Here is a 26,721-nt window from a genome sequence, read left to right as displayed (position 1 = left end):
CCAATAGTTTTTTGCTTAATCCTGTTAAAAAACAAACATTTAATGGGACTTTTTACAAAATGTTATAAGTTCTTCTTTGGGCCCTGTCCCAGAAATCAGTTGAGTATGTTTTACGTATTCCTGCTAACTAACAAACAAACGAAAACAAAAAGAAAAAGGTTAAATTGCTGGAATTTTTACAAAATCATTCCCACACTATGTTCAGATTGCCTCACATTTCTCATTCCATCAGTATACGTGTTAATTTGACTTCTTGTCCTCACTGGTTCAGGTCTGTGAAGCAAACTCTCTCTGCGTAAGACTCCCGCCCACAATCGGTGTCAATCTCGGCCTGGCCCAGTTCTCACACAATCATGCCCCACGGCTTATTCTATCCGTCCATCGACAAGCTTGATCTTTCCACCAGCGAGCCAATCGAGCCTGCTGTGTGGCTGCTGGCTCACAGTGTGTGTCTGTGTGTGTGTGTCTGTGTGTGTGAGCCTGCGATGGCGGAGCGATAATTCTTTGCGTAGTTGTTTGGGTTTGTGCCGGGCTGGTGGCGAGAGCTGCGATGGAAACACAATGCGGGTCCGCGGCAAAACACACAGATAAAAACCACACTCCTTTCTTTTCTCCTGCGTTTGATCTTTCCACACACAGGAAATCCACGGGCTTAGACCAGTTCCTACACAAGTGGCTTAGTTTAGATTTTATTAATAGCCCATTTAATTCCAGTGGGACGTATTTATTCAGAGTATAAATCAGTTGCTCCAAAGCTGCTCTGCCGGCCTGTCGTGCTTTACAGTAGATCCCTCCACACTTGAACAGGATTATGAAACGATCCCCAGTGACACTGACTGTGCTGCCCCCCCCTTCCAGCTCCATCCACTGTGGATAACTTTGCCTGCCCGCTCCCTCGGGCGTAATTGATCCTCGTATCATTAACGTATGTGGATCCATCCAGGGCGACGCCCACTGTTTCACTGCTGGTCCCTGCTCGTTGGACCGTGGCGCTCCAGTGAGCTCGGGGACCGCTGCTCGACCACGGGACTTTCTTCATGCTACACTGGCTGTAATGTAAACCGCGCTGTTATCTGCATGGCCAGGCCCTGCCGATGTTTAGTCTAACCATGGGGAGGAGGAAGGAGTGGAGCGTGGCGGCGCGGTCCCCCTTCGCCACCATGAGGGGCCGCCTGGGCCCCCGGAGGAAGGGCGTGGAGGGGCTGTGCGTGAGCAGCCTGCTGGGAGTCCTGCGCTCCCACACCTGGCTGGTCGGGGGGGAGGAGGTGGCCCTGCTGCTGGCCGGCACCTTCCCACCATGCTTCCTGCAGCGCCGAGCTCAATCCCTGTCTCTCTCTTTCTGCTCCTCCTCTGCAGATGGTGGCAGCGAGGACTCGCCCGGTCTAGACCCTCACCTGTGCCACGTCGGCCAAGGTAAGCTCACAACATTTATTGTGTCTGAAAACAGAGAAGATTCAAGATTCAAGATTCAAGATTTTTATTGTCAAATGAACAGAGATAACATGAAGTAGTCACTGTCAATGAAATGCTTGGGTCACACACTCTCTTTAAGCAATGCTCAGTAATTTCAACCCCAAAAAAATAAAAAAAAAATAAAAATAGAAATAGTATAAAATAGAATAAAAAAGAATAAAATAGAATAACAATGAAATAGAATATCAAAATTTAAAATAGAAAATAAAATATATGCATCTAAATATATATCTTTACAGATGAATGTTCAATTTGTGCAGTAGTGCAAAGTAGTGAAGCTGTAAATATCACAGATTCATGAGTTGTGCCTGAAATGTCTGAGCATCCCAGCAGTGGTTTGTCTTATTTGGAAGTGCACTGAGCCAGACTCGGCTGTGATTGTGTGTATGTGAGGGAATCAGAAGAAAAATAATTGAGAACAATAACTTTTCCAACATTTTCCTCCTGATTTCCACACTTCTCTCCCTTCGGCCTCTTTCCAGAATCCATTTCCTCTCCTTTAATGTTTTCCCGTGAAGGAAACCCGCGGAGGCCTCAGTTCCCGAGCTGTAATTTACTCGACTTCCCAGCGAAAAAGTTTACGACTACTGGAATTGAAAGTCATATTTACAGTGTATGAATTTTACAGTCTTGTAATTCTGTCTGTAAATCTGGAGTTTCTTCCAGGGGTGAAATCGGCTGCCTCCAGCACAGCGGTGGATGTTTATCAACAGCGGGGGGATGTCAGCGCATGGCAGGGAATGTTTTGGGCAATTATAATTTCATATCGACCTTTTGTTTTCCTCCTCGTTTCCTGTTTTGAGCCGAGCACCTCGACGAGTAGGTGTTTGTGTTGATATCCAGTCATGGAGGGAAGGTGGCACTCATCGTGTATTAAAGTAAAGACCATAATTTCCTTCTCCAAGTGTTCGCTCAGGGGGACGTCTCCTCCCTCTCCACCTTTCCCATCTTCCTCCTGAATCACACCTTTTAGTTCGAGATGATTAAGAAAATAAATTTAACTCCAAAATTCTAAATGCAGCTCTTTGGGATCCCTGTTGATTTTAAGATGCTTGTAATTCCTTTACTATACTGAGAATATTTGCAGAATCCAATCCTGGCATGCATTCAAATGAAGTTGGATCTCAACCACTGATAATTGCTAGCAGAATACCAAAGGGGGGAACTTGGTATTCACACCGCTCTCTGCATACATGAGGAGAATTTCCTGGCGGGGGATGAAACCTCGGCTCTGGCTGCTGTTTTTGCTTTTTGCAGTGACATTCCCCAGTGAATGGGTGGACTGACTCCAGCACTGAGAGGGAGAGACTGTGCGAGTGTGTGTGTGTGTGTGTGTGTACGTGTGTGTTTGTTGTTTCTTCCTTGTGTGCAAGTGTGACTGAGCTCGTTGTGAATCTCCATCTCAGACATGGCGCTGGCTTCCTGTGGGACTTGCCGCGGACGGGTGTCTGATAATGGCTTCACGTCTCACTGTCTGATGTGAGACTGTTGCCTGACCAGTTGGTTTCGCGGCTCCGTCTCTATTGGGAGGCCGGAGCTGATTCACAAAATGGATGTTGTGTTTATAGACAGCTGGCTGGTTGTGTTCACTGTGTGAAGTTTCGAAAAAAACAACAAAATCCTTAGTTGTCCTGATTTGTGGCTTTAGAAGAGGAGGTGAGTGAGTGAGAGTGGCTGTTTGTGCTCCGTCTGTAATTACTGCTCATTGTCATTTTACAATTAAAATGCTCTCTCGTGGTCACAGCTGCTTTTTATTTGGTTTATTTAAACAGTATATTTCAGATGGTTTAGAAAAATCCTCCCTAATTACATAAAAATTGTGGGGTGTTGTGTTCCCGTGGGTCCCTCAGAGGTCACGCAGTGTGGAGCTCACAACTGTGGATGTAAACAGCACGTGTTGCCTGCAGGGCTGTTTCCCTCTTCTGGGTCAGGCCAATCCTGTTGCACTCGATACTGGTGCTGCAGCCAGATCAGAATCCAGGGAGCGGGAGAGGATACTCGTGTCTGTCGTTCAAAACTGTTTCTGCAACAGGAACAGCACCGCAATCCAACAGGAGCCATCAGATAAACACTGTGATGCTCAGTCGTTCTATTATAAAGTCCCTGTTTGTCGTTTATCAATGAAAATGACAAACAGAATCTGCAGCTTGTTAAATCAGATAAAGGTCCCGTGTGTAACATTTAGTTGAAAGGGATCTATTGGCAGAAATTTGATATAAAAACATGTGTGTTTCATCTAAATTGTACAAATTGTTGTTTCCATTACACTAGAATGAGCAATTTATATTTAAATTCTTTATATTTACATCAGGAGTGGCTCATTTCTATGTTTTTTACAGTAGCCCAGACTGGACAAACTAAACATAGTTTGAGTTTTTAAGACAACTGAAGGGGAGGGGGAGGTGAGGGTTAAGCAGCTGCCACATGCGACTTCACCACTAGATGTCACTAAATCCTACACCCTGAACCTTTAACTGAAGCAAAATCGAATCAGCGAATTAATTTGCAGTGGAAATAATTGTTGGTCGAAGCTCAAATCACAGACATTGAGAATCTAAAGAGTGTTGTCAGTGTGTCTGAGAGGATATGATTCTTGTTGCAGTGCATTAATAGATATTTTTTTTGTTGTTTCGTCCAATCTCATTAACTGTCAGAAATAGATATCAGCTCGTAATCCTTCTTAGGAAGAGAAATAAACATCCTTTCGTTTATTTATCCTCAATTGCAGAAGGGAGAGTATTATAGCACTTTAGCAAAGTTGAATGTTATCTTTATGTCCTTCCATGAAGTCTTTCCATGTGAAAACTGTCTCATTCAGTGTAAGAATGCCTTTTAGATTTTTAATAAAAGCACCTCACACTACATTTTGTGTTCCCTCCCGTCCTACAGGTGGCAGCATCGACAGCGACTGCGCCTTCGAAGGAGACTACGCGGTGCCGCCGCTCTCCATGACCGAGGGCATGCAGCACATTCGCATCATGGAGGGTGTGTCCCGCTCGCTGCCCTCCTCCCCGCTGCTCACCCACCAGACCATCAGCGTCCGGCTGCAGCCCGTGAAGAAGCTCACAGGTAAAGACCCCCGACAAGGGATTCACACAGGGTTTAAATTACTTTCTAAAATAAGGTTTTCAAAAAATAGTTTGTTTTGGGAAGAAGCCAACAGAGATGTGAGCTGAATCTGGTTCAGATAGATAGATAGATAGATAGATAGATAGATAGATAGATAGATAGATAGATAGATAGATAGATAGATAGATAGATAGATAGATAGATAGATAGATAGATAGATAGATAGATAGATAGATAGATAGATAGATAGATAGATAGATACATAGATAGATACATAGATAGATAGATTACTTTATTCATCCCCGAAGGGAAATTAAGTCGTCATAGCAGCCGGTATATTTGATACAATAAAATACAATACAATAGAATAAAATAAAAAATATTGAGGTAGAAAGAATAAAAACAGAAACACAAGATAAATAGGTAGATAAGGTGCAGTGGCAAGATGATGGTAATAGTACTGATGATATATGAAGACATATCTTGTCCTCCCATATGGACTCATTGTACCAAGACAGCCCCCCCCCCCGTTTAACCCTTCACCGTGCCCCTGTATCCAATCAGAGAGTCACAAAATTAAAGCAGCTTCTGTGAGTCAAAGTGAAGAGGAGTGGTTTGATTCGCTGATGGGCAGTAATCACTTACCGCAGAGGAAGCATGAAGCCGGGCGTGTGGCAAACACTGTAATTTCCAATTCTTGTAAACACTAAAGTCCTGCTTAATTGACAGTGCCCAGAACAGCTGACGGACTGTGAGCCGCTTCCTTTTATTGCACTCTATCTCCCACCGCTAATCGTTTCCTTCCACACTCATCTCCAGAACAGAGGAAATCCCCCTCTGTCTCCCCATTAACTGGATTATGAGTCAGTGTGTGTGTGTGTGTGTGTGTGTGTGTGTCCTGTTCTGGTGCTGCGGTGGAAGCTGTGGTCTGAGGCTCGCTGCCGCACCGGATTTTCAAAATGAGAAATGAAGCATTGCCGCTGCAGCTTCGCCTGTAATGTGAGCCCAGCCTCCACAGTGAAGGGAGAGTGGGTGTGAAGGACTTCTCGAGCTGGATTCAGCAGCCACCACTAGGGTGCACCAGCCTCTCAGATACCTCAGATCGTTAACTGGTTCTGATGACGCCAGGGGGACCAGGGTTTTTTTTTTACATCACACAGAATGATTTATGGTCTTTCCCCGGCGCTGGGTCTTCCAAGCTGTTGGTTTTAAAGAGGAAGCACGCCAAAACAGCCTCTCAGCCTCGGTAAGTGGGCGAGCCGCGTCACTGTGGAGGGCTCCGTGTGTGTGACGGGATGGAGCTGCTGGTGGAGAGAGCTGGAAATGAGATCTGAGACACAGTCGGGGCCAAATCTCCATATTTTCTCTCTGATTCTCTGAGCTTTTACTCCTTTGTTTTACAGAGTTTAGTGGCAGATAGATGGTAGATGAACTGTTCTTATTTAGCACAACTCACTCAAAGCTCTTTACAGTACAAGTCGCATTCACAGATGCCGAGGACACTTCACAACGCAGACTGGAGGTGCTGGGGATCGAACCACCGGCCTTCTGGCTTTTTCCTCTGCTCCCCAGATTCAGCCTGATTCGATGGCTGCACTTTTCTCTCTGTGTGAATGAAAGTGAATATATTTTTATCTTGGTCTGTCTCAGTTGTTTTCAGAACGGCTCGATCAATGCTTCCTCTCTGGTGCTGTTCTTGTTCCACGCCTCACACAGGGAGACGTGTCGTTGCGGTACCGGCGCCACGTGTCGTCACTTGGCTCGATGTGTGGTACCAGTCAGGTGATGCTGGCTCCGAGGGCTGCGTTGTATTTATAGATTTCTACGTGGGAACGTGGAATTGTCTTTTCTCGACTGTGTGTGTTTTCCTGCTTTTTTCTGCCTTGTCTGATTTGTTTTACCTTTTGGATAATTCGTCCACTTAAACTTGTCATCTTAAGAGTCCGTGCGTGTCTGTGATCTCGACAGTGACGGATTTAATTGTGGCAGGATTAGTCGCTCGGCGTGTTAATCCTTCCAGATTTGTGTCCCTGTGTCCGGCTCGTGTGACACATGAAGCACCGCGGGACTCTCTATCTAAAGAGGGGATATTGCTTCTGACCAGGCTGTTTGTGAGAAGCTCCATAAACAAGGATAATCTTTAGATCACTTGTCGATGTGACTTCACTCGGCTCATGGCGGCTAAACAGCTCACTGCAACGTGCACAAAAGCCCTGGAGGTGCCTGGAGGTGCCTTCTCCTTCAAGTCCCTCAAAGACCTGCGTCTGCTCTCAAGTGGCATCGAGCACCAGATTGTTAGGCCTCATCCACCCCGGCTTTCTCACCCTTTAATTAATTCAACTCAGCACCACTTCCTGCACAGCTTGACACTACCGAGCTCGGGTGTGTGTGTGTGTGTGTGTGTGTGTGTGTGTGTGTGTGTGTGTGTGTGTGTGTGTGTGTGTGTGTGTGTGTGTGTGTGTGTGTGTGTGTGTGTGTGTGTGTGTGTGTGTGTGTGTGTGTGTGTGTGTGTGTGTGTGTGTGTGTGTGTGTGTGTGTGTGTGTGTGTGTGTGTGTGTGTGTGTGTGTGTGAGTCCTGATCTGCTCCCGTGCCAGAGAGATGGCAGAGGTGGGAGAAAGAGAGGTGACGGAGAAGTGCATTAGAGAGGAAACAGCAGCAGGTCTGAAGGCACTCATCTTCCCCCGGTGGCCTCCGCCAACCACACCCTCTCGTTTCCCTCCCGTCTGGCAGAGTGGAGCCGGTGAGTTACTCCACCTCTCGGCTCTGATGGTACGAAAACTGACCTTTCTGGAGAATCAGTGAGTTTCTGATGTAATCGCCCTCTAGTTGTTTGGAACAGGCAGAACCCGTACTGCACTGCACTGTCACAGAACACTCGGATGGTCACACCGGATTTTCTTTGGACGTTATTGAATATAAAAGCACTTTTCTATTGCGTTTATCCCAAAAAGAAAGAAGACTCTAAGAAAAGTGAGAAGAAGAAATCTTGCATTTTATTGGCTCATAGTCTTTTCACATAACAAACAATACGTACATTCAATCTTTATTCTCAAAGAAGACGTGCTTCAAACTTAAATAACTTAAAAATATTTAGCTATAGACAAAGTTACATGTCTAATATTATGTCAACTCAAGTGTAACTTGGATTCTTATACTAAATAAGGAAAAAAGAAAAACTCTATCACCTCCAATTCACTGAAGTAACAATAATGTTTTAATACTTAATTTAATCCTCCTTCCTTTCAGAAAGGTCAGACCACCGGGTCAAGGAAGCGTGTCTGTGTCTGACTGAAGTTTTTTAACACTGCTGCTACTTGTAAAGTGTCTTTAAGAACTGGCCACCTTAACATCTAATGTCTGATTATGAAAATGTTCATTTTATAAGACATATTTTAGACCAAGTCCTGATTCAGGGCTTTCCTCTCTGTCCTTAGAAACATTGTATTTATGTAAGTAACAGCAGCAACACCAACAAAGTAAAAGTATAATTGACAAACTATCATTTAATTATCAAAAATAAAAGTTTGAACATTTTACTCCATTGCTCTGCTAAATTACCAGAGAGTGAATCACATGCAACTGTAGTTTCATCCTCCTGGAAAGAATCTGTTTTAATTTGATGGTAATTATGAGAAAAATGTACAGACTGTTTAACTGCTGCAATTATTATTAATGAAATCCAATGAATTGTTAATGTTACCTAGATCGTCTCGTATAGTGAGTCATTAAAAATGTACTCGTTTCTTCCTGGAACTTTCTCGGCAAATCAGTGACCAACACAACTGCAGTAATTAAACACAACTAACTGTCTTAGAACATGGAGACATTTGTTCTGATAATAATAATAATACATTTTTCACTTCAAGGTCACTTTATAAAACAATATGTATATAAACACAAATCTTTAAAATCTCTTAAGAGGCACAGACTCCTGACAATACTCTTTTATAAACACAGGAATATGTCAAAGTAACTCATTATAATCAGGTTGTAGGTTAGAGTTAAACTAAACATTATAATGTATTCAGAAGCAAAGACACTAAACAATACATGACAAGAATAACTAAAAAGAACAGAAAATGTGAAAAATACAGACAGACAATGAAAGTAACTTCTTATCTGCTTTCAGAGTCATGACTGAAAAAAACACACAAATAAATGAATCTATAAAAACACAAAAGTGACTTCCTTTCAATAGTTCCACAGTTGATAAAAATAAACAACCTTTAAGTGTCAAGCAGAGCGGAACACGTCAATCTTTTATCTCGCTCCGGCTCACGTCACACTTCCAGAAATTACGCACAAGGAAGAAATTATTTCTGGGTGAAACTAACAACTATTATTTACTTTAGGTAGAGCTGGATTTCTGCCGTATTGGAGGTATTTTCGATGTTGGTATTGGTGTAAGAACATCTCTACTATCCACAAATGTCCCTGTATAATAAGAAATAACTAATTTATTCAGTAATGATGAATTTTTTATTGAAAATCCAGGTACAGCTGTTGCAGAAATGCAGTGGCGTGAATAGTAAAATATCCCTCTGTGATTTGTGATGGGGCAGCAGTGGTATTGGATGGAAATACCCAAGTAAAGTACCTTCCAAGTACAGTAAAGTGCCCCCCCCGTGTTTACCTGGTCTACTTCCTGGTCTTTATTCAGCGTCGCCCCCTGAGACCCTGAGACCCAACAATTGCTCGGTCTCGCGGTGATACCTCAGCGGCTGATTGTTATGAGGGGTAATCACCTGATTGCTTATTTGTTTCTTAACACACGCCCCCCCCTCTCAAGTGGTGGGGCTCAACCACGCCGTCCAGCCCCCCCTCCACTCGATTGATTGGACCCGCTCCACCTGAAACATTGAAAAGGAATTATTTCAACAACTCTCTCCAGATTCCACTGCCCTCTCTTCATTAATGGCAGCAATCAATACACTTACCGCCTCCCCCGCGGAGTGCAACGCCAAGGTAGAAGATTGCACTTGGCCTTAAAATCTGAGAAAAACAAAGGCTTGATGTGATTTAATTATAGCACCTCACCCCCCCCCCCCCTTCCCCTCCTTCTCCTGCTGCAATTATTACAGTAATATGAGTATATCTGAAATCCATTGTCTCCGCGGTGCTTACAGTGAGAGCAGTATATGAATGGAGTGGTGATACACTACAGTAAGCTAACTTCTAATTGGACTTGATAAGGTATGAAAGTGCTCCGCAGCAGTGAGGCCGGTCGGGAGGAACCAGGCGCCGCGTGCAGAACTGCTGCGTCATGATTCACAGCCTCAGCGTGTGGGTGGTCTTAAAGGACCCGCGTGGAATAAAACACACGAGCTCTGGTGGAGTAGCCGCTTGTGACGGATGCTGCATTTTTCTGGGAACGTTTTTTATTCTGGAGTCTATTTCTCATTTAGGGAAGATAAGTGTTTCTGAATGGAGACGTGAGGGATCACCAGTTGAGCCACGTCCAGATACAGTGGATTATAATCAGGATATCTGTCCGACAGCCCTGCTATTATTATCTGATTATCTGTATTTAGATATGAGATCGACCAAGTAACTCATCTCAGGTTTCCGACCTCTCAGATGTGAGAATTTTGCTGCTTTTCATCATCTAAACTTGATATTAAATTAATTATCTTGGAGTTAGAACTGTTCGGGCAAAACTAGACATTTGAAGACATCGTGATGAGCTTCAGGAAATGTTGAAGATAATTTCAACTAAATGATTAATTGTTTAATGAGAAAATATGTTAATTGATGAGTTTTAGCCCCAATCTTCACCTAAACTAGAGCATTCAGAAAGCTCCTTCTTAGTTCCCCTTGCATCATATTATATTGCATTGTATTGCCAGATATTAAGTGCATAAACCAATAGTATCACCATGTACTTAGCATTTTTATGTTGCCTAGTATATTTAAATTCTGCTGGATAGCAAAATGTAAAGCAATGCATTCATTTGTATTTAATCTTAACCTCCAAAGTAACAAGTAACTACAACAGTGTAATGAGTAAAAAGTAATTTATTCGTAAAAGTAGCATTAAATGATAATACACGTAAAGTTGTCAGGAAACAACATGAACCCATCAGTAAACATTAATGTGTATAAATCCATCACTTTTTTTTTGTTTTTTGTACCACCTCCACTCCTACATGCATTTTCGATATCCTGTCCGCTCGCTGCTTCCTGGAAAGGAAGTCTGACATTCGGGACATCTCAATCTCCCTCTCTCCACGCCTCCTTACCCAGCGCCGCGTTGATATGGCATCTGTATCCTCTGTGAATATTCCAGATGAACACTGACATTTGGGACATCTCAATCTCCACGCCTCCTTACCCAGCGTAGCGCCCAGAGAGAAACCGCTCTTCAATTATTGTCATTATTTCTTGCTTCAGCCGTCCCGGCCGCCGCGGACCCTCCGAAATCATTTGTTCTGCTGAAAGGAAATGTGACATTTTCAGCTCCACTGTCACAGGTGAAATACAAAGAGTGACGGTTAAGTGCAGGAAGGTGTAATTGAAATGGAAGTGCGATGCCCTCAGGAGGAGCACTAAAGAACCATTTGGATTAAGTGGTGACAGACATTCCTGTCATAGTTTAGTCCTCGGCCAAGTAGTCTGGATGTTTCAGTGATGAGATATCATGGCGAATCACCATTATTCTCTATTAGATGTAAACATCAGGCCTTTTGCCGCTTGTATGTAACAGCACGTCGATGTAAAGTCACCGGAGCGAATGAAAACATTCCTGTATCTGACATTTGTTGGAGTATTTTCAAGTGCAGAATATGAAAAGAAGGAACAGGTCAACAGCTCGAAAGATGGAAAGACTGATGCAAACAAACAGAAAACTTTCACTGCCAATATCAGAGAAAGGGAAGGACGTCGGTTTGATGAAATCTCGTCGATGTGTTGACACAGAAAATCAAATATGCAGCGCTTCATTTGAAATGATGAGTTCATCAGAGGGTTTTGTTTATGCTGTAACTTCATCGTTCAGTTTACACATGAATTTAGAAAGAAATATCTAGAGTTCAAGTCTGGGAGGCATAAAGGAATTTATCTTAGAGCAGGTTTATTGATTAAAGATGTTGTGAAAAACACTGCTGTTAAAAGAATAATCATGACAATTGATTTCAGGACAAAGATCAATGATCATTAGAGAGTAAAATTGTTTTAAGGTATAAAACCCAAAGGGATTAATGTTGAATTACACAAAACCACTAATTAAACTTTTCAGCATTAAACAGTTTCTTACATAAATCAAACTACTGATTGTTGCTTATGAGGAAAAACACAAGTTATGTTACAAGGGGAATAAAGATGATATAACATCTAACTGCTTTCATTCAATAAAGGTCTTTTTATTTACAAATACCAGCAACCGACAAAAGTCTTGTTTCTTCTCTGCCTCTCTCTCTCTCTCACACACACTTATGCAACCTTCCCTGAGCGAGTGTATCTGTGCTTATTTCAGTGATAATAGTGTTACAGTTAAAGCCGAGCATGTGATCACCCACCCCCACTTGTAATTCCACTGGATCCCGTTGCCTTTTGTTGACAACGTGCGACACACACAAACAACACACTCCGCTCGTATCATTCCTCTCATGTAAATGTCAAGTTCAACAGAAGAATGAGACGTTTGATAGCAGTTTGGTGAGAGGAGGATTTGGTGAAGAGGAGACGTGACACTTTAAACACTTTGACCCGTCACCGTCTTTAAAGCTCGTTGGCAACATTTCCCGGGGTTGGCGATGTCGCCCCGGGGGAAATAAGTGTGACCGGAGAGGAGATTAATAAAAGAGAAATACTCCGAAAACAGCCGGCTTACAAAGTATCGGATATGAACCGAGACAAAAACAGAGACGCTCCCCAATAACCCCCGGTCCCTTCGAGGGCCCGAGACCCTTAAACAGCCTTAAACATGGCCGCAGCTGTGCAAACACAGTTTCAAGGGTAAAACAAGGACAGACGGGGATGCCCGAGCCCCAGAGGAAGATGGAGTAGCTCTTATTGAAACTCTTGTTCCTGTCAAATAACACCCCCACCCACCCCACCCCCCCAAACCGGGGGTCCGATGTCTCCCTAACGCTTCTTCGTCCACAAACGGCAAAAAAACTCCCGTTCCTCCCTCACTCCGTTCTTTTTCTTTTTTTTTTTTGTCCATGCCATTCTCCTTCCTCCCCCAATACCCACCCTTCTCCTCCCCCTCCTTTTTTTTTTTTTTTTGCTCCGCGGTTGCCATGACAACAGCAGCACTGCACCATTCATCTGTTGGAGAGACCTGGGCTCCTGTTCCCGTGGAGCGAGCGGGCGAGCGAGCGCCTCTCACATCTATACATAACACGCTCGGCGCTGGTGCAGTCACGCAGAGCTCGACCGGCCACTCGCTCCGATCTGCCTTGTAGTTCATTTTCATATTTTTTTTATTAATTTCATACAGCTTCGGTCGCCGCTCAGCCCCCCCGGTGCGTGCCGCCAGTGTCACCTCTGTGTCCCCCCCCGCTCTCCCCCAGTGACACAGTGACTGCTGCGTTCTTCCTTCCTCCTTCCCTTCGCCTCCCTCCCTCCGTTTTCTATCCTCCTCCTCCTCCTCCTCTCTCGCTCCTCCCGGCACTACCATATCAGCCTGGCTCCGTTTCACTTACTGCGACTGAGCTGAGCCGGCAGCATCAGCAGCATCACTGAAACCTGTGGAGATTTCCTCGGCAAAGGAAACAGGAGGCACGAGCGAGGAGGAGAGCATCTGCACCTCCGCACTCATCCTCCCCTTGCTCCGCTGCAGACGTTCCTCTTCTTCCTGCTTTTTCTCCTCTTGATTTTGATGAACTGGTCATCGCTCAGGGAGGAAGGACTGCTGCTGTCGCTGGAGGGGGAAGGTGGGGAGCTGGTGCCGTACCCCAGCCTTCAGGAATGCCAGATCTGGTTTGAGAATGGTGAGCGCTGCCACACCCTCTTTTGCTTGTTCCATTCCTCCGTTTGTGCCTGAGAAACCGTTCCTCCCCTTGTCACCTGCTGCTCAACCTCTGCCCGGCCCGCGCTGGCGCCCGGTTCCGCCCGCTCCCGGATCCCGCAGCCGGGGCGGCGGTGCCAGGCGCCGTATCGAGTGACGTTCATGCGGATGTGGGGCTGACGGGAGGAGGAGAGCAGGAAAGTGATTTCTCTCCCTAGAATGAGGCATCGGTCAAAGGGTTGCACTGTGATGACAATGTAGGCTCGAGGACCTGTGAATCAACCACAACGCCAAGTGTTATTTTTCCGTGGCGAGCTGGTCTGTTTCATGCGTCAGCGTGGGTGAGCATTCAATTGTCTTTGAGTGTGTGTGCGTGCGCTTGTGTGTGTGTGTGTCCAAGCACGAGCTGTGGGTGGCTAATGGTGCTTGTTCTTGTTATTGTGCGTCTCACTTTTCTTTCCAGAGCACAGGCTCATACCCACCGTACGGTTGCATAAACGGGTTGCTGGGGATAGTTTCCCCCCCCCCCTCACACACCGGGCAGGCAGCAGCAGCTTGTTGTTGTGCCTCCAGAATCACCGCGTCATGTGCCCGAGATGTGGGTTCCTCCTTCCAGCTCCGGTGCTGCAGGCGCCCTGCCTCCCAGGGGACGGCTGCCTGGTGTGTGAACGGAACAAAATGTCTCAATAACACTTTCTGCCAGCAAAACACAAGCAGCTCATCAGCAGCTGCCAGCGCCCGGTCTCAGGTGAATGGATTTTGATGAGGCGCCCACAGTCGGCATTCGCACCACTTAGCATCACCACCTGCAGAGAGGGATTTGATGAGCTGAGCGTGTCAGCTGTCATTGAGGACGTGTCGGCCAGTGACACAAAGGACTCAGATTTCAGGGCTGGTTAAAGAGGCATGATTGTGTTCCTGGGTCGAGGGTTTGTTTTGAGCCTGATGGCGAAGGGTCGTCCAGGATGTTGGAAAGCGTCCTTCCACGTGATTCTCCTCTCCTTCTCTTTCTAGACATTTAATGCGAGAAGTTGTTATGTCTGAAAAAGATAGTTACAGCTATTCAAGTGTTGGAGACAGTTCGCAAAAGCCTCCTTTGTCAGAGAGGATATGCGATACTGTCTTTCCCAAGGTTACTTCTCATCTCTGCGTTTCCGCTCCTGCCCGAGTTGTGGCCCACGTCCTCGCCAGCGAGTTCACAGATAAATGTTTAACACAAATCACTCAAACCGAGCTTCTCAAATCGTCGTCGCCCACTTCCCTTGAAAAATCCGCCAAATAGACCTCGCATACCTTTTGCTGCGCTTCAGAGTGATATTGATTTATGTAATTGCTCAATTTCCCCCTCCCTTCAATCCCTTTGCGCCGGAGTCAGACAAATGGCCTGTGAGCGGCAGATAAGTTATGAAATAAATATGTCGGAGCATCTGAATCCGCAGCCTCCTGCGGAACAAACCTCGTTGGACTCATCTTGAGTGTGTCTGAAAATGAATATGGGTCTTAATTATAGGATGTTTTTTCCCCATGTAGTGACATTTCGGCTTCTGAGTTTCGTGTTTCACCGGCGAAACCTGATTGCAGAAGCTGTCCACTTAGTGACTCTATGGACAGGTGGCGACACGCCGGCTGTAAATCACACACCGGTGACACCTCTGTCCTTCTACACCCAACACTTTGTTTTCTCCGTGCAAAATGTTACAAGAAGAATCTAATTATGAGCCGCACTCCGGGGTCGCCCTGAACCCGTGGCTAGGGAATTTCACCCAGACATTTAACAAATGCTGTAAGAACTCACTGAATCAAACACCACACATAAACAAGTACTTTGTTTTTACTTGCAAGGGAAGCCCCTACCTCTGAGAAGGTCTCAGCCAACTTCAACGGTACTTCCTTAATGCAGGGTCTTTATTCACATAGCTCAGTATTACAACACATCATGCGTGGGCTTTTCTAATTTCTCGATAACTCCTTTGTCTTCGGGGTTTTACCTTATTTGGCAATACCACCTTCAGCACATAGCAAAAACAACATCTATGGTTTCACAACCATATCAGACAGTTCCTCAAAAACAGCTTTCAGGCAAAGCACAGCAGTGGTTAGTCCGGCTAACTCTGGCGTAAGAATGTCGCCACACAGCCCGGAAGCTTATTTTAGCATGTTCCAGACAATGATGCATAACAAGTCCAACGCAGGGTTAAATTCAGTTCATGATAATTTATGTACAATTATTCCAACAACCCGTCGGAGGTTGTTGTGTTCCCGGTGATCCCCCGGCGATCCCGCGACCCGCTGACTTCCTGTCACCGTCAGGCGCCATTTTCAATTGAATCCGAATAAGTGCAACGACAGAGGCTCGACTTGGGTAACCTCTCCCCGGGATCTAGAGTTACCGTCTTTTATTACGATGAGAGAAATTGCAGCTAGTGCCGCCATTAGCAAGATGAAGTCACCCTCTTGTGTTCTCGACTCTAGTAAGTCAGCTTCTAGTGTCTGTGCCAGGTAACAACCTGCAATTAGGCCTGTTCCCCCCCCAAGTCTTTCACAACAGCTCCCGTTTACCTTCTGCTGAAGAAACGTAACCCAGTCAAGTGCAGACCGTACATTTATAGACGCCTCTGTTATCTCCCTCTCCGTGTCGACCTCTGAAAGAAGCTGTTTTACCCACTTGCCCAGTCATCTCGCTGACAGCAGCATATTACACAAGTTTTAGAATAGTTATCAAACAAGCCACAGCACAGAAATAGCCCGAGCAGAAACTGAGGCCGTTTGTTGATGCAAACAAAGAGTCAGTGTTTGACAAGTTTCTGTGACACTTTGTGTACTTAACATACTTTTTTCTGGTGATGTTGACGTTGGTGTTCCTCAAGGAACTCTTCTCAGCCCACTGTCGTTTACACATGATACCTCCTGGTACTGTGATCAGTGTCGTAACTCTGTTATGTCGACGATACACAGTTTAATATTGAACTTTTTAGAGATAAAACCAATTTTGTAACCACACAAATTCACAGAGGCAAAGCAAACTCCAGAGTTAAATGAGGAGAAGACAGATTTTCGTCACGTAGGACTCAGTTGAAAGAGATGAACTTGTGAACTTGAATAAATATTCAGCCGTCAGCCCAAGATTCAGAAAATTAAGAGCGACTTCAGACTCAGGGAGCTGAATCTTAATTTTAATTTCAATTTGCTATAATAATATCAAAAGTCTGTAGCTGTGGGGACGTAGATAACCGCTTCTCCTGGAGCTTTAACAAATGTTAAAAGAAAAGATCACATTAAGCCACTGCTAGTGACTCTGTACTGGCTGAACTGGTTCTTATTATTTGTTTTATCTTGAAACAACCTACCAGCCTTATATCATCCCCACTTCTCTTATACTGGAGAGGCTCTGTTCTTCTGAAATAGCTTTTCCTCTTGATCCTAGAATAGAACAAGTTGCTCTGTTTTATATTATTCAATAAGAAAACACATATTTTTAACTCTGCCTGGTTTTCATTGGCATTTGTTTGTTTGTTAGTTCTCAGACAAAATACAGTTTGGACTTCTATGATTTCTGATATGAGTGTGTGTATTTGTGTTGCATTGAATTTAACGGAGCTTAGCGGAGGTATATCTATCTTTGCGTGAGAGCTGCTGTATAAATAAAGTTACCATTACTGTCTCCCCACCCCTGAGCGCGGCCGCTGCTTACGTTTGGTTTTACCTGGATCTTTAGCAGCAGCGCCTGGGGAAAAAAGTGGAAAAGAGAAACCCGCAGTGTGCTATTAATAGCCGTGATAATGATTTGCTTACAAAACAGAGCAGTGGGTTACATACACCACCTCACTGCTTTCTGTGAATGCTGGTGCTGGTAGAGCTGAGCAAACATTTTTCCTGCGAGATACGCAAACGCTCACTCACAGGGGCCTAAGGAAGTGTGTTGTTGTTGTGTGTGTGTGTGTACGCGTGTCCGTGCAGATCCGACAACCTTCCAGACGACTGCACAATGACACCAGCCTCTGCATTAGCATTCGCCACTTGTCTGTCTGCCGTTAACTTATTTGCTCAGTCATCTCGGGGCGCTGAACCGCTATGAGGCACTTGTCTGGATCACGGCTCTGACTTTGCGCGGCTGCAGTCAGTCTGCTAACTACTGTACGTCTGCGGGGTTGCGTAAGAGCAACCATTGATTCCGGCGTTTGTCAGACATGAGAGGAATTCAGGGGCGGCGGCGGCGGCGGCTTTGCTGTTCATTTCACGTCCTGCTAAATATAGCCGCAGATGATCTCAACATCTTAATCAGAAGCTTAATTGGAAGCCTTAAAACTCAGTCATGTAGAGCTTCTCCTCTGTTATGGACTTGCTTTAATTGAATTCCTTAATTGAAAAGCAGCAGAGAAAACTCAAATTCTCGTCCTGATTTTTTCAATGACGTGGGCGTGGTCGTCGGGTATGTGTGCAGCCTGCAGGTTAAAAATATCTCCACTAGGGACAGAGGTCAACGCAGCCCGGCTATTATTAGACCGCTGTGTCCTTGGCAATTACGCTGCTTTCCCTCTGTTAAAGTGGTGTCACATTTAACTTCATAGCTCTGCTGGTGTATCCCCCCCGACCTCAGGAGAGCAGGCCTCTGTGGGGGGGGGGGGCGTGTGATAAGTTCGGAGTCAGGCCTCCGTGTCATTCTGTCACAGTCAAAGAGCAGAACCATGTGAAAAGAAAGTTCACAGTTGCTGCCGAGCTGCTACGGCGGAGACATAATGGCCGGAGTCCTTCAAGAATGAAGGGATTGTTCACCAGAGCAGACGGCCGGCCACGAAGGTTTCAGCCAGGAGGTGAAGAGGAAACACACGACAGGGACCCAGAGATGTGACGGTAAAAAATTAAGCAGCTCGGAGCATATAAAATGTTCAGTGTGGTGAATTTTAATAAAACCCCACACTGTGTTTTTATTCCTCTCTTTATACAAGAGTGTGGTCTTTGAGTTTCAGAGCAGGACTTGTAAATTTCACAGTCAAATTTTATAAAGCTTTAACTTTAAACCCTGTCCGATATCTTCTGCTTCAGCTCTTCTACTCATTGCTTCTGCTTCGGTTTCTGCTGGAAACCCAGTTAAAGTAACAACCTGTACTGGAGTCTCATAGAAGTGAAGCTGTCAACACCTGGCATTTTATCAGTTGTGGAATTTTGATTAACAGAATCATCCTGAGTGTGAGGAGAAGGGCTGAAGCTGTCGAGCTGGAAATCTGGAAAATATCTGAGTGAAAGCACAAGCAGGAGTTATTTGAGTGCAAGCGCAGGGGTTGAGTGAAAGCATTTAAAAATCTGATCGTGAAATAACACCCTCTTGAATAATGATTGTAAAAGAAACATCCATACTTGATAAATAACATTTTAAAATGCCATAAATGTGCAAAAAGGAATAATAAATAGCAGAATTTTGTGTCCAACTTCAGTCGTAACTTTAGGAACCACTTGAAATCCCCGTGAGAGCAGAAGCTAACTCTGATTCCCTGTTAAGTTCTTTTCCAAATCTTTTCAAGCCCAAACAAATTTCTGTTGGAGGCCGTGCTTCTGCATGCAGATCCACGCTTTGTGAAGAATCCCTGTGCTTTTGGTGGATAAACAGCTCCTACCCCTGCCTCCATTCAGGTCCTCCACATCATCCTGCTCATTTGTTGATGCAGCTTTGATATCACTGCTGAGCAGCATCCGAGCTCAATGAGGTTACGTGAAACGCTGAATTAGCGGCTTTTTGGGACGAGGGAGAGCTCGTCTAATGAAGGTTCTTAGAACATCAGCCCCTCCTTCCGCCTTCTTAAAATTCTGCCTGTGCTTCACCTTGCCTGGCTAATCCTCCCAGGGCTGTAATGATGGATACACACTCCCACGCAGACACTCACACGCAGGCACAAAAGAGGGAGAGGCAGCCAAGCTAATGGACTTACACTTGCTGCTGACTGTCAGCAGCCTGTGTTTTGAGGCCGGGACCGAGACGACTCGCTGTGTTGCACATCTGCATTGTTTTGTTCAACAAGTCGACGAGACCAGCTCATGGAAATCCCCTGAGCTCCCTGAGCCGGATAACTGTCCACACGCTGGGAACAAGCCTCTGGGTCAGACATTAATAAAACAGGTGGAATTCATATGAAACAGCAGGTTCAGTACTAAGCCTCCGACTGTTTATCAGCCACATCTGTGTGATTTTATTCATGGAAAATGCACCAAATGAGTCACAGAAGATTAGAATGTTTATTACTGAATTGAGTAAATCTTTTGTACTTGCATCTCTTTTGAATTCATAAGCCTCCGTGTGGACAACCTGCTTTGTTGTCCAGAAGATTGTATTCAGAGTCCTGCTCGACCTTTTCACAGACGACACGTAATCAAATCCATGTTTACCTTTGCTGAGGAGGTCATGTTATTATTGACAATAGTTTGTTTGTTTGTTGGATTTATTCAAAATGAATGTAGCATTTACATGGAGAATATTATTGGGCAATATTATCCATATCTTTTATTATTGTTTGTCACTGAAACAATGTCTTGATCATAGATAATAGTCGCCATCTTGAGCCATAGACATTATTTAAAACCAGTCAGCCCAGTAGTGATCAGGGGACGCAGATTTTGATCATTACTAATTTAACCAAATTTACTGGAATAATGTGAACATACATCAGTTTCCCTCTCATTTCATCCTTTACAGTGATGTGATAATGATTGAACCAGATCTTCCAGCTCTATTGGGGGATATCTTCTAAATGCAGGAACTCAAAAATTACCTGTAAAGGCGTCTTCGTTGTCCACACATTTTTAAGGAAACTTGATAAAGTGGGTTTAATAGCTACAAATCTCAAAGTGTCGGCTGCAGTGTCTTTCTGAGCTGATTCTCTGACGAGCGATGACGAGGGGAAGACCCGGGTCCCGAGAAGCAGCTGAGAACCGTCAACACCGACAAGTTGTGTCATTATATCTCAGCAAATGCGCCGGGACCTTGAAGCTTCCAGTCTCGGTGGAATCTCCGTCTTCCAGCATTTGTCTCCGCCACCTCAGACGAGTGGACAGGACTCGTCACTTCCCCGTGCTCCGCTGTTGCCATAGCGACCGGGGCAGCGTGTTTGGTTTCTGTGGAGCTGTGCTTGCGTTGCAGACAGCTGGGCAATATGCACGTCCACACCCACATTATTGTTCTATATATATATATATGTGTGTGTGTGTGTGTGTGCACGTGTGGGCACATGTCTTTGTCTGAGCGTGTGCCTGAGGTGACATGTAACTGAGACGCTGCAGACAATACTGCGACGCTATGGAAATGTGTCTGTGCTTATCGGCCTCTTATCTGAAGCAAATGAGAAACTGTGCGTTGCATATGAGAGTTCTCGATTCATATTCACGTCTTGTCATGTGTTTGTCGAGAGCCCAGGTTGAGTCTGAGGGGACTGTCACGTTGAAAAGAAGATTCGCTCTTTCATATGCAACGCCACATGAATTTGAATCACAATATTGACTAAGGTTCTTTCTTTTTTGTTGTTGATAATTTTACCAAAGGCATTGTGTGTCTGTGTGTTTGTGCGCTCGCTCGACAATCTTGGGAATAGAGATCAGCTCTTTTAGATTCTCACATTGTTGTGTAGCCGATTTATCGACACCACTCTCTCTCCGCATCGCCTCCCCTCTCTCACTCTAATCTCACATCTACACTTCCATACTTGCCACATGCATATTCATATTCACACCCTCACATCCAGCGCATGTAACAAATATCTATTTCACGGCCACGTGCATCTGCACACCCCGGACTAGATATATTTATTCATAAGCTCATTAGAGGAGTGGATTTGCCTGCTGCCATCCATCACACTGTCACCCATCCTCAGCCTGGCACACAGTGACACCAGCAGAGGAGAGAAGTCCCTGGGATTTAGTCTCGTGGAGCCGGTGCCACAGAGGGGATTTACTCCAATAGACAGTGTCACTTCACCATTTTATAGAGGTGAGATCAGGCAGGCAAATACAAAAGGAACGGTAATCTCCCATCCACCGTAGAGTTTATCAGGAAATTGATATTCTGCAGGAGGAATACAATTTAAAAAGAGAAAGTCTTAGTCTCTCGGCGTAGAGGTAAACACTGCAGAGTAAAGGTAAAATCAGATTCTGCATGTGTATATATATATATATATATATATATATATATATATATATATACATGAGTATCTCTGTGCTGATGCCCTTGCAGACACACAGTCACGTGAAGGCTCAGTCCTTCACACTCACCTTGTCGCTGGTTACAAGCTTGTGCAAGCTGTTGCAAGCTGACCAGTGCAGGTGCAAGAGCAGCTTAATGATATAAGTCAGGGCTGTGGTGTGAGGCGAGTAAATAGAGAATTGACTTGATTGACTCTGGTAAAGAATCGCCAGCCCAATGCAGACCACCATATGTTTCCACCTTTCCAGTGGCCTGATGTGGATTTCTCTCAAGCAGGGACAGAAAGGAACCGTGTCAGAATTCATCCTGTGCTTCTCCCTCCTGGTTTCTGTCATCGCGGTGGATCCAGTCGTGGATAACTCAGGTCCCTTCCTCCTCCTGGCTGTCAGCTGTACTTTCTCACTGTGGCATCTGTGCTGGCTCCCTTCCTAGATGTGGTCGATTACCAGAGTCCTCTCCAGACCACACACACACACACGCACATAGAGTATTAACACTATTTGTGTGTGTGTGTGTGTGTGTGTGTGTGTCATCTACTTCACATGCATGCACGCAGCTCCGGTACAGAACTCTCTGGGCCTTGCCAAGTGGAGTTTGTTATTGTTTGTTTGACTGAGTGTATGTGAGTGAGCAGCACGTCTCCAATCTTGACAACAGATTTCTGTGTTTTGTCGGAAACACAAAGAAAGACAAGGAAACAAAGAACAAGTCGTTTTTTAGTGTCGATCTGGATCCATGAAATCTTTTGGTTGGAAAACATTGCAATGTGGGGCGCTGCAAAAATACCTGGTGCTTGCATCACATTATTTGTCAGTGTTTCATCTCTGACAGAAATTCTGTGTTTTTCATTCAGCCACAGGAATGGTTTGTCTCTAGGGATGAAATTGTCACTTGGTCGGTTTGTACTTTGACTGAAGGACATTCATACCCTCAGAGGGAATGTTTTAAAAATGTCAGTCCAGCACCGACATCAGGTCAAAGATTCATGTTATCATATTTGTGTTATGAGCAAGTGCCGGCAAAACTAACGACAATAACACTCTAGGCTAACATGCTACATAAGGACAATTCAAAAATCAACATGTTAGCATGTTTACTTGTAGCTCTGAGCATCACTGTGCAGTACGGCCTCACTATCTAATAAAGTTAATTTCATAACAAAGTGCTTTACAAGAAGAAGTAAAACCATAAAACTAAGAATGAGACAGGGACATTGCCCAGACGCTAGCTTTCAGAAGGATAAGTTTTAAGTCAAGGTCTAAAAGAAGCTGGAGAGGTTGTGTGCCTGAGACTTGTCCAGCACCGACATCAGGTCAAAGTTTAATTTTGTCATATTTGTTTTATGAGCAAGTGCCTGCAAAACAAAAGACATCAACACTCGAGGCTAACTTGCTACACAAGGATAATTCCAACATTATAAACATCAGCTTGTTAGCATGTTCACTTGTAGCTCTAAGTATCACGGTGCAGTAACTAATAAAGTTCATTCCATTACAAAGTGCTTCACAAGAAGAAGTAAAACCAAAAAATAATAACGAAACAAGGACATTGGTCACACGCTTTCAGAAAGATAGAAGTTTTAAGGTTGTGTGGCTGAGACTTGTCGGCACAAAGCGATGCCAAGGGCGACGCTGGTTGTCAGACGCCGTCATTGTTCAAATAGTAAATGATACTTGCGCCCGTCTGAGCACTCATGGGCGTGTTGGTCTGAAAAGGAGCTGTGGTCAGGATCATTGTTGTTTTGCGTCGCCGTCTTTAAGGAGTGGGAAGCAAATTTCAACTTTTGCCAAACAGAAACCAGATGATGGTGAAGTCAGTGGTGCATTGTTTTCAGGTGCATGAGATAACACACGCACCCATAGGCAGGTGCAAAGCTGCTATCATAACAACAATCTGAGGTGTAAACACACCGGGGGTATTTAGGAGAAGGGGGAGAGGGGGGGGGTGCTCTAATTTCTTTAGTTCCATGTTTTACCCAAAACACACACGTGATTAATTACAACACCAGGAGTCTGATCCATGCACCTGCAGCAGTTAAACTAACCAAAATGGATTTGGCCACGCCCTAAACGCACTCGCTCCATGTTCCTCAGACCGAGAACTGAGATCATTAAAACACAGCCTTTGGTTCTGTGCAGATAAAAAAATAAAGGATTACATGTTCCCCTATGGGTGGAGATGTTTTATCACTGACATATGCTCAAAACCCTTTGAATTAGCGAAAGTGATGAAAGTTCAACAATTTTTTACAGTTTTAAATCACATTACCGATGGCGTAGAATGAATAGATGGACACAGATCAGCCAAAACATCAAAAACACTCAAATTGTGTTTTATTCATAAAAGCAAAAAATCTGTACAGCTGCAGTTTGGTCTGATCTAACCAATGTCTCTCTGATAAACTAAGACACACTTAGCTACACATTACACACACACGATATACGAGCAGGAGTTGTAACACGGATCTTAAGCAGCTTGTGCTTGTTCTCTAGTCGTTGTTGCTTGAACACATGTTTCAGCTGCTCCTCCTCCTCCTCTTCCTCCTCTTCCTCCTCCTGCTCCTCCTGCTCCGGTCCCGTGTTGCTGCAGCCGATAGCTTTGGACATGTGCACTCACCCGCGGTATGAATGGTTAACACTTGCAGCATATAGTGCATAATCGAGTTTAAACCCCTAATTTCAACCAGATTAGTCTATTATGGAGAAATTATGCTGAGCTCCTGCTCATCCCACATCCTCAGCAGTACAACAAAAAAAAAAGATTAGATAAAAGAAACTAGTCTTGCGTTTAATTCAAACACAATCTGTGATTTTTACAGTAAAGGAACCTGCAGGATTACACTGAACGGATGTTTGCACATTGTCGGCTGTAAGACTCCTGTCCTGTTACTGCTGCTGCTGCCACACTGCTCGCACTCTCCATATGCAGACTGTAAGCTGGCGTGGGAAACAGTGCTGTGAATCCCTGTGCCGTGCCCGAGAACCCAGAAAAAGATCGTGTCACAAGCAGCACCCACGGAATTCAGCGCTCCCTCCCTCCCTCCCTCCCTCCCTCCCTCCCTCCCTCCCTCCCTCCCTCCCTCCCTCCTTCCCTCCCTCCCTCTGTCGCTGTGAACTTGGTGGTGAAGGGGCTCGTTTGATGTCTCAGACTTTGTGCTCGACTCGGGCGTGAGGACATTCCCAAAACGGATCTCATTTGCATCCTCGGTGTGATCATGACATTGGAGGAACAGACACAGCGGGCGTTTCCTCTGCAGAGATCTTCCGATGCCACCTGCATTTACCGATATAACCATGTATTTAAAGCTGTGTGAAATCCTGTATGGAAGTGATCAGTATTATTATCGTACGACCTGGCTCATGTTAAACCCTTCGAGAAACAAATATATAAAATGATTGAATGTCATAGAACTTCTGTTATTATATATAATGACACAAATAGATATAGTTTGTCAGTTATCTCTCTTCCTTTGAGGGGTTGTCTTAGTCATCATTCGTCGCATAGTTTAAACGATTTGTTTCCTTTTTTCCTTTTGGCCTTGGTGAAGTCTTTGTGCTCTTACATGTGATGATTCATAAAATGCTTCATGAGATTCAGCAATGCTTGAGCCACAAAGAAGTGGATAAGAAGAAGAGAATTTCAGTTTAATCTTGGTTAAACTAGTTTACTATAAAGACGTGGTATTGGTTTGGTCCTACACTAGAATCGGAACATCTCTAATTCTCTGGACTCCATTATCACAGTTTTCTGAAACTATATTTTCAGTTTTCAGTTGAGCTTCTAGTTTATAGGTTTCCCTTCAGCTCAGAACCCGACTGTCCACTCTGCTTGTTTGCTCCTGCTTTAGCTTCATTTGACCCCAGACGAATACAAACCTCACAGAGCTTTTGCAGATGTCTTCCTTTTATCAGTGTGCTGCTTCAAACTCATACTCACTGTCTTCCTCCCTCTCTGTCCCTGTCCCTCCTCTCTTTCTTCCATCTCCCTGATCTGTGTGTGTGTGTCTGTGTGTGTCTCTGTGTGTGTGCATGTTGTCTCCCTCTCTATATGTGTGTACGCTTTCTGCTCCCAGCCCCTCTGCGGAAAGCAAAGTTTGTGGAGAGTCCGCGCATTCCACAATCAGAGCTTGGCTCCCCTACACACACCTGCACCACTGCCAAGAACCCAGACCTGGACACATACTGCCCTGGTAAGTTTTTGGCCGGCCGGCTCATCCCTCCTTCCGCTGTGTTGCCTTTTCTGCATGTCGGTTCCTCGCTGGTCGGTTCCTGTCGGAGAGAGAGAGAGAGAGAGAGAGAGAGAGAGAGAGAGAGAGAGAGAAACACACTCACACAGACAGCGATGAGGATCATTTATCGGTTTTGACAGTTACGGTGCAGGCTGCTGTGAAGATGAAAACATGGCTAAGGTCATTAAAGGAGTAGCTGGTTCCCACTGTGTCCACCGTCATGTCCTCCTCCCTCTCTCCCTCGCTCTAATCCTCCCCCTCTGCCCCCCCCCCCACTCCGCTCAGATCCCCGGCAGCCGAGCCTGTTTAGGTGGCGCTGCCGTTCTCGGTTGCTCTGTAATCCCGCATCCAGTCCAGATTTCCCCCCCCACCCTCTCACCGGAGGGAGGACAGTAGCAAGGGTCACTCCAGGACAGCGCTCTGCTGAGATCTGGTTCTGGTTATATCTGCCCTTCTCATCTTGCCTCTCCACTTCCTGTTGCTGCTGAGAAACGCAGCGTAAGCTTCCTGACCCGAGACCTCCGGCGTCCCTCGGTCTCCTGAGGTGGACGAAGACTTGAGGGGAAACAGGGATGGGATGTTAGGGGCTTAAGTGTGGTAACTTAGAAGGGAAACGGTTGACAGGGTGCTACTAGCTTCCTCCATCTGTCAGCCTCTTCTGCTCAATGGCAGCTCTAAGCAGGTGATCTGTAGTAGAGTATATAGTAGATAAGTCTAAATACTTTGTAGCACCGTTGGGATGAAACCTTGAGCTACAGCACCTGGATTTACATGCATGTCGGAAATCTCACAGGATGGAAAAAAAACTGTTGCTT

At 45.0% G+C, this 26,721-nt stretch overlaps 1 protein-coding gene across 1 annotated transcript in view; it reads left to right on the top strand.

The window, feature by feature from the left end:
* tanc2b (tetratricopeptide repeat, ankyrin repeat and coiled-coil containing 2b) overlaps positions 1-26,721 on the top strand; it is a 115,672-nt gene that overhangs the window by 41,720 nt on the left and 47,231 nt on the right. Inside the window, exons 3-5 of the mRNA XM_061095232.1 lie at positions 1,357-1,413; positions 4,363-4,542; positions 25,751-25,867. Of these exons, the coding sequence (XP_060951215.1) occupies positions 1,357-1,413; positions 4,363-4,542; positions 25,751-25,867 (354 nt within the window). The remainder of the gene's footprint in view (positions 1-1,356; positions 1,414-4,362; positions 4,543-25,750; positions 25,868-26,721) is intronic.

The sequence above is a fragment of the Limanda limanda genome, chromosome 21 (genome assembly GCF_963576545.1).
Source record: "Limanda limanda chromosome 21, fLimLim1.1, whole genome shotgun sequence".
NCBI lineage: Eukaryota > Metazoa > Chordata > Actinopteri > Pleuronectiformes > Pleuronectidae > Limanda > Limanda limanda.
Note: the sequence above shows the minus strand (reverse complement) of the source record. Positions and strands in the feature narration are given on the sequence as shown.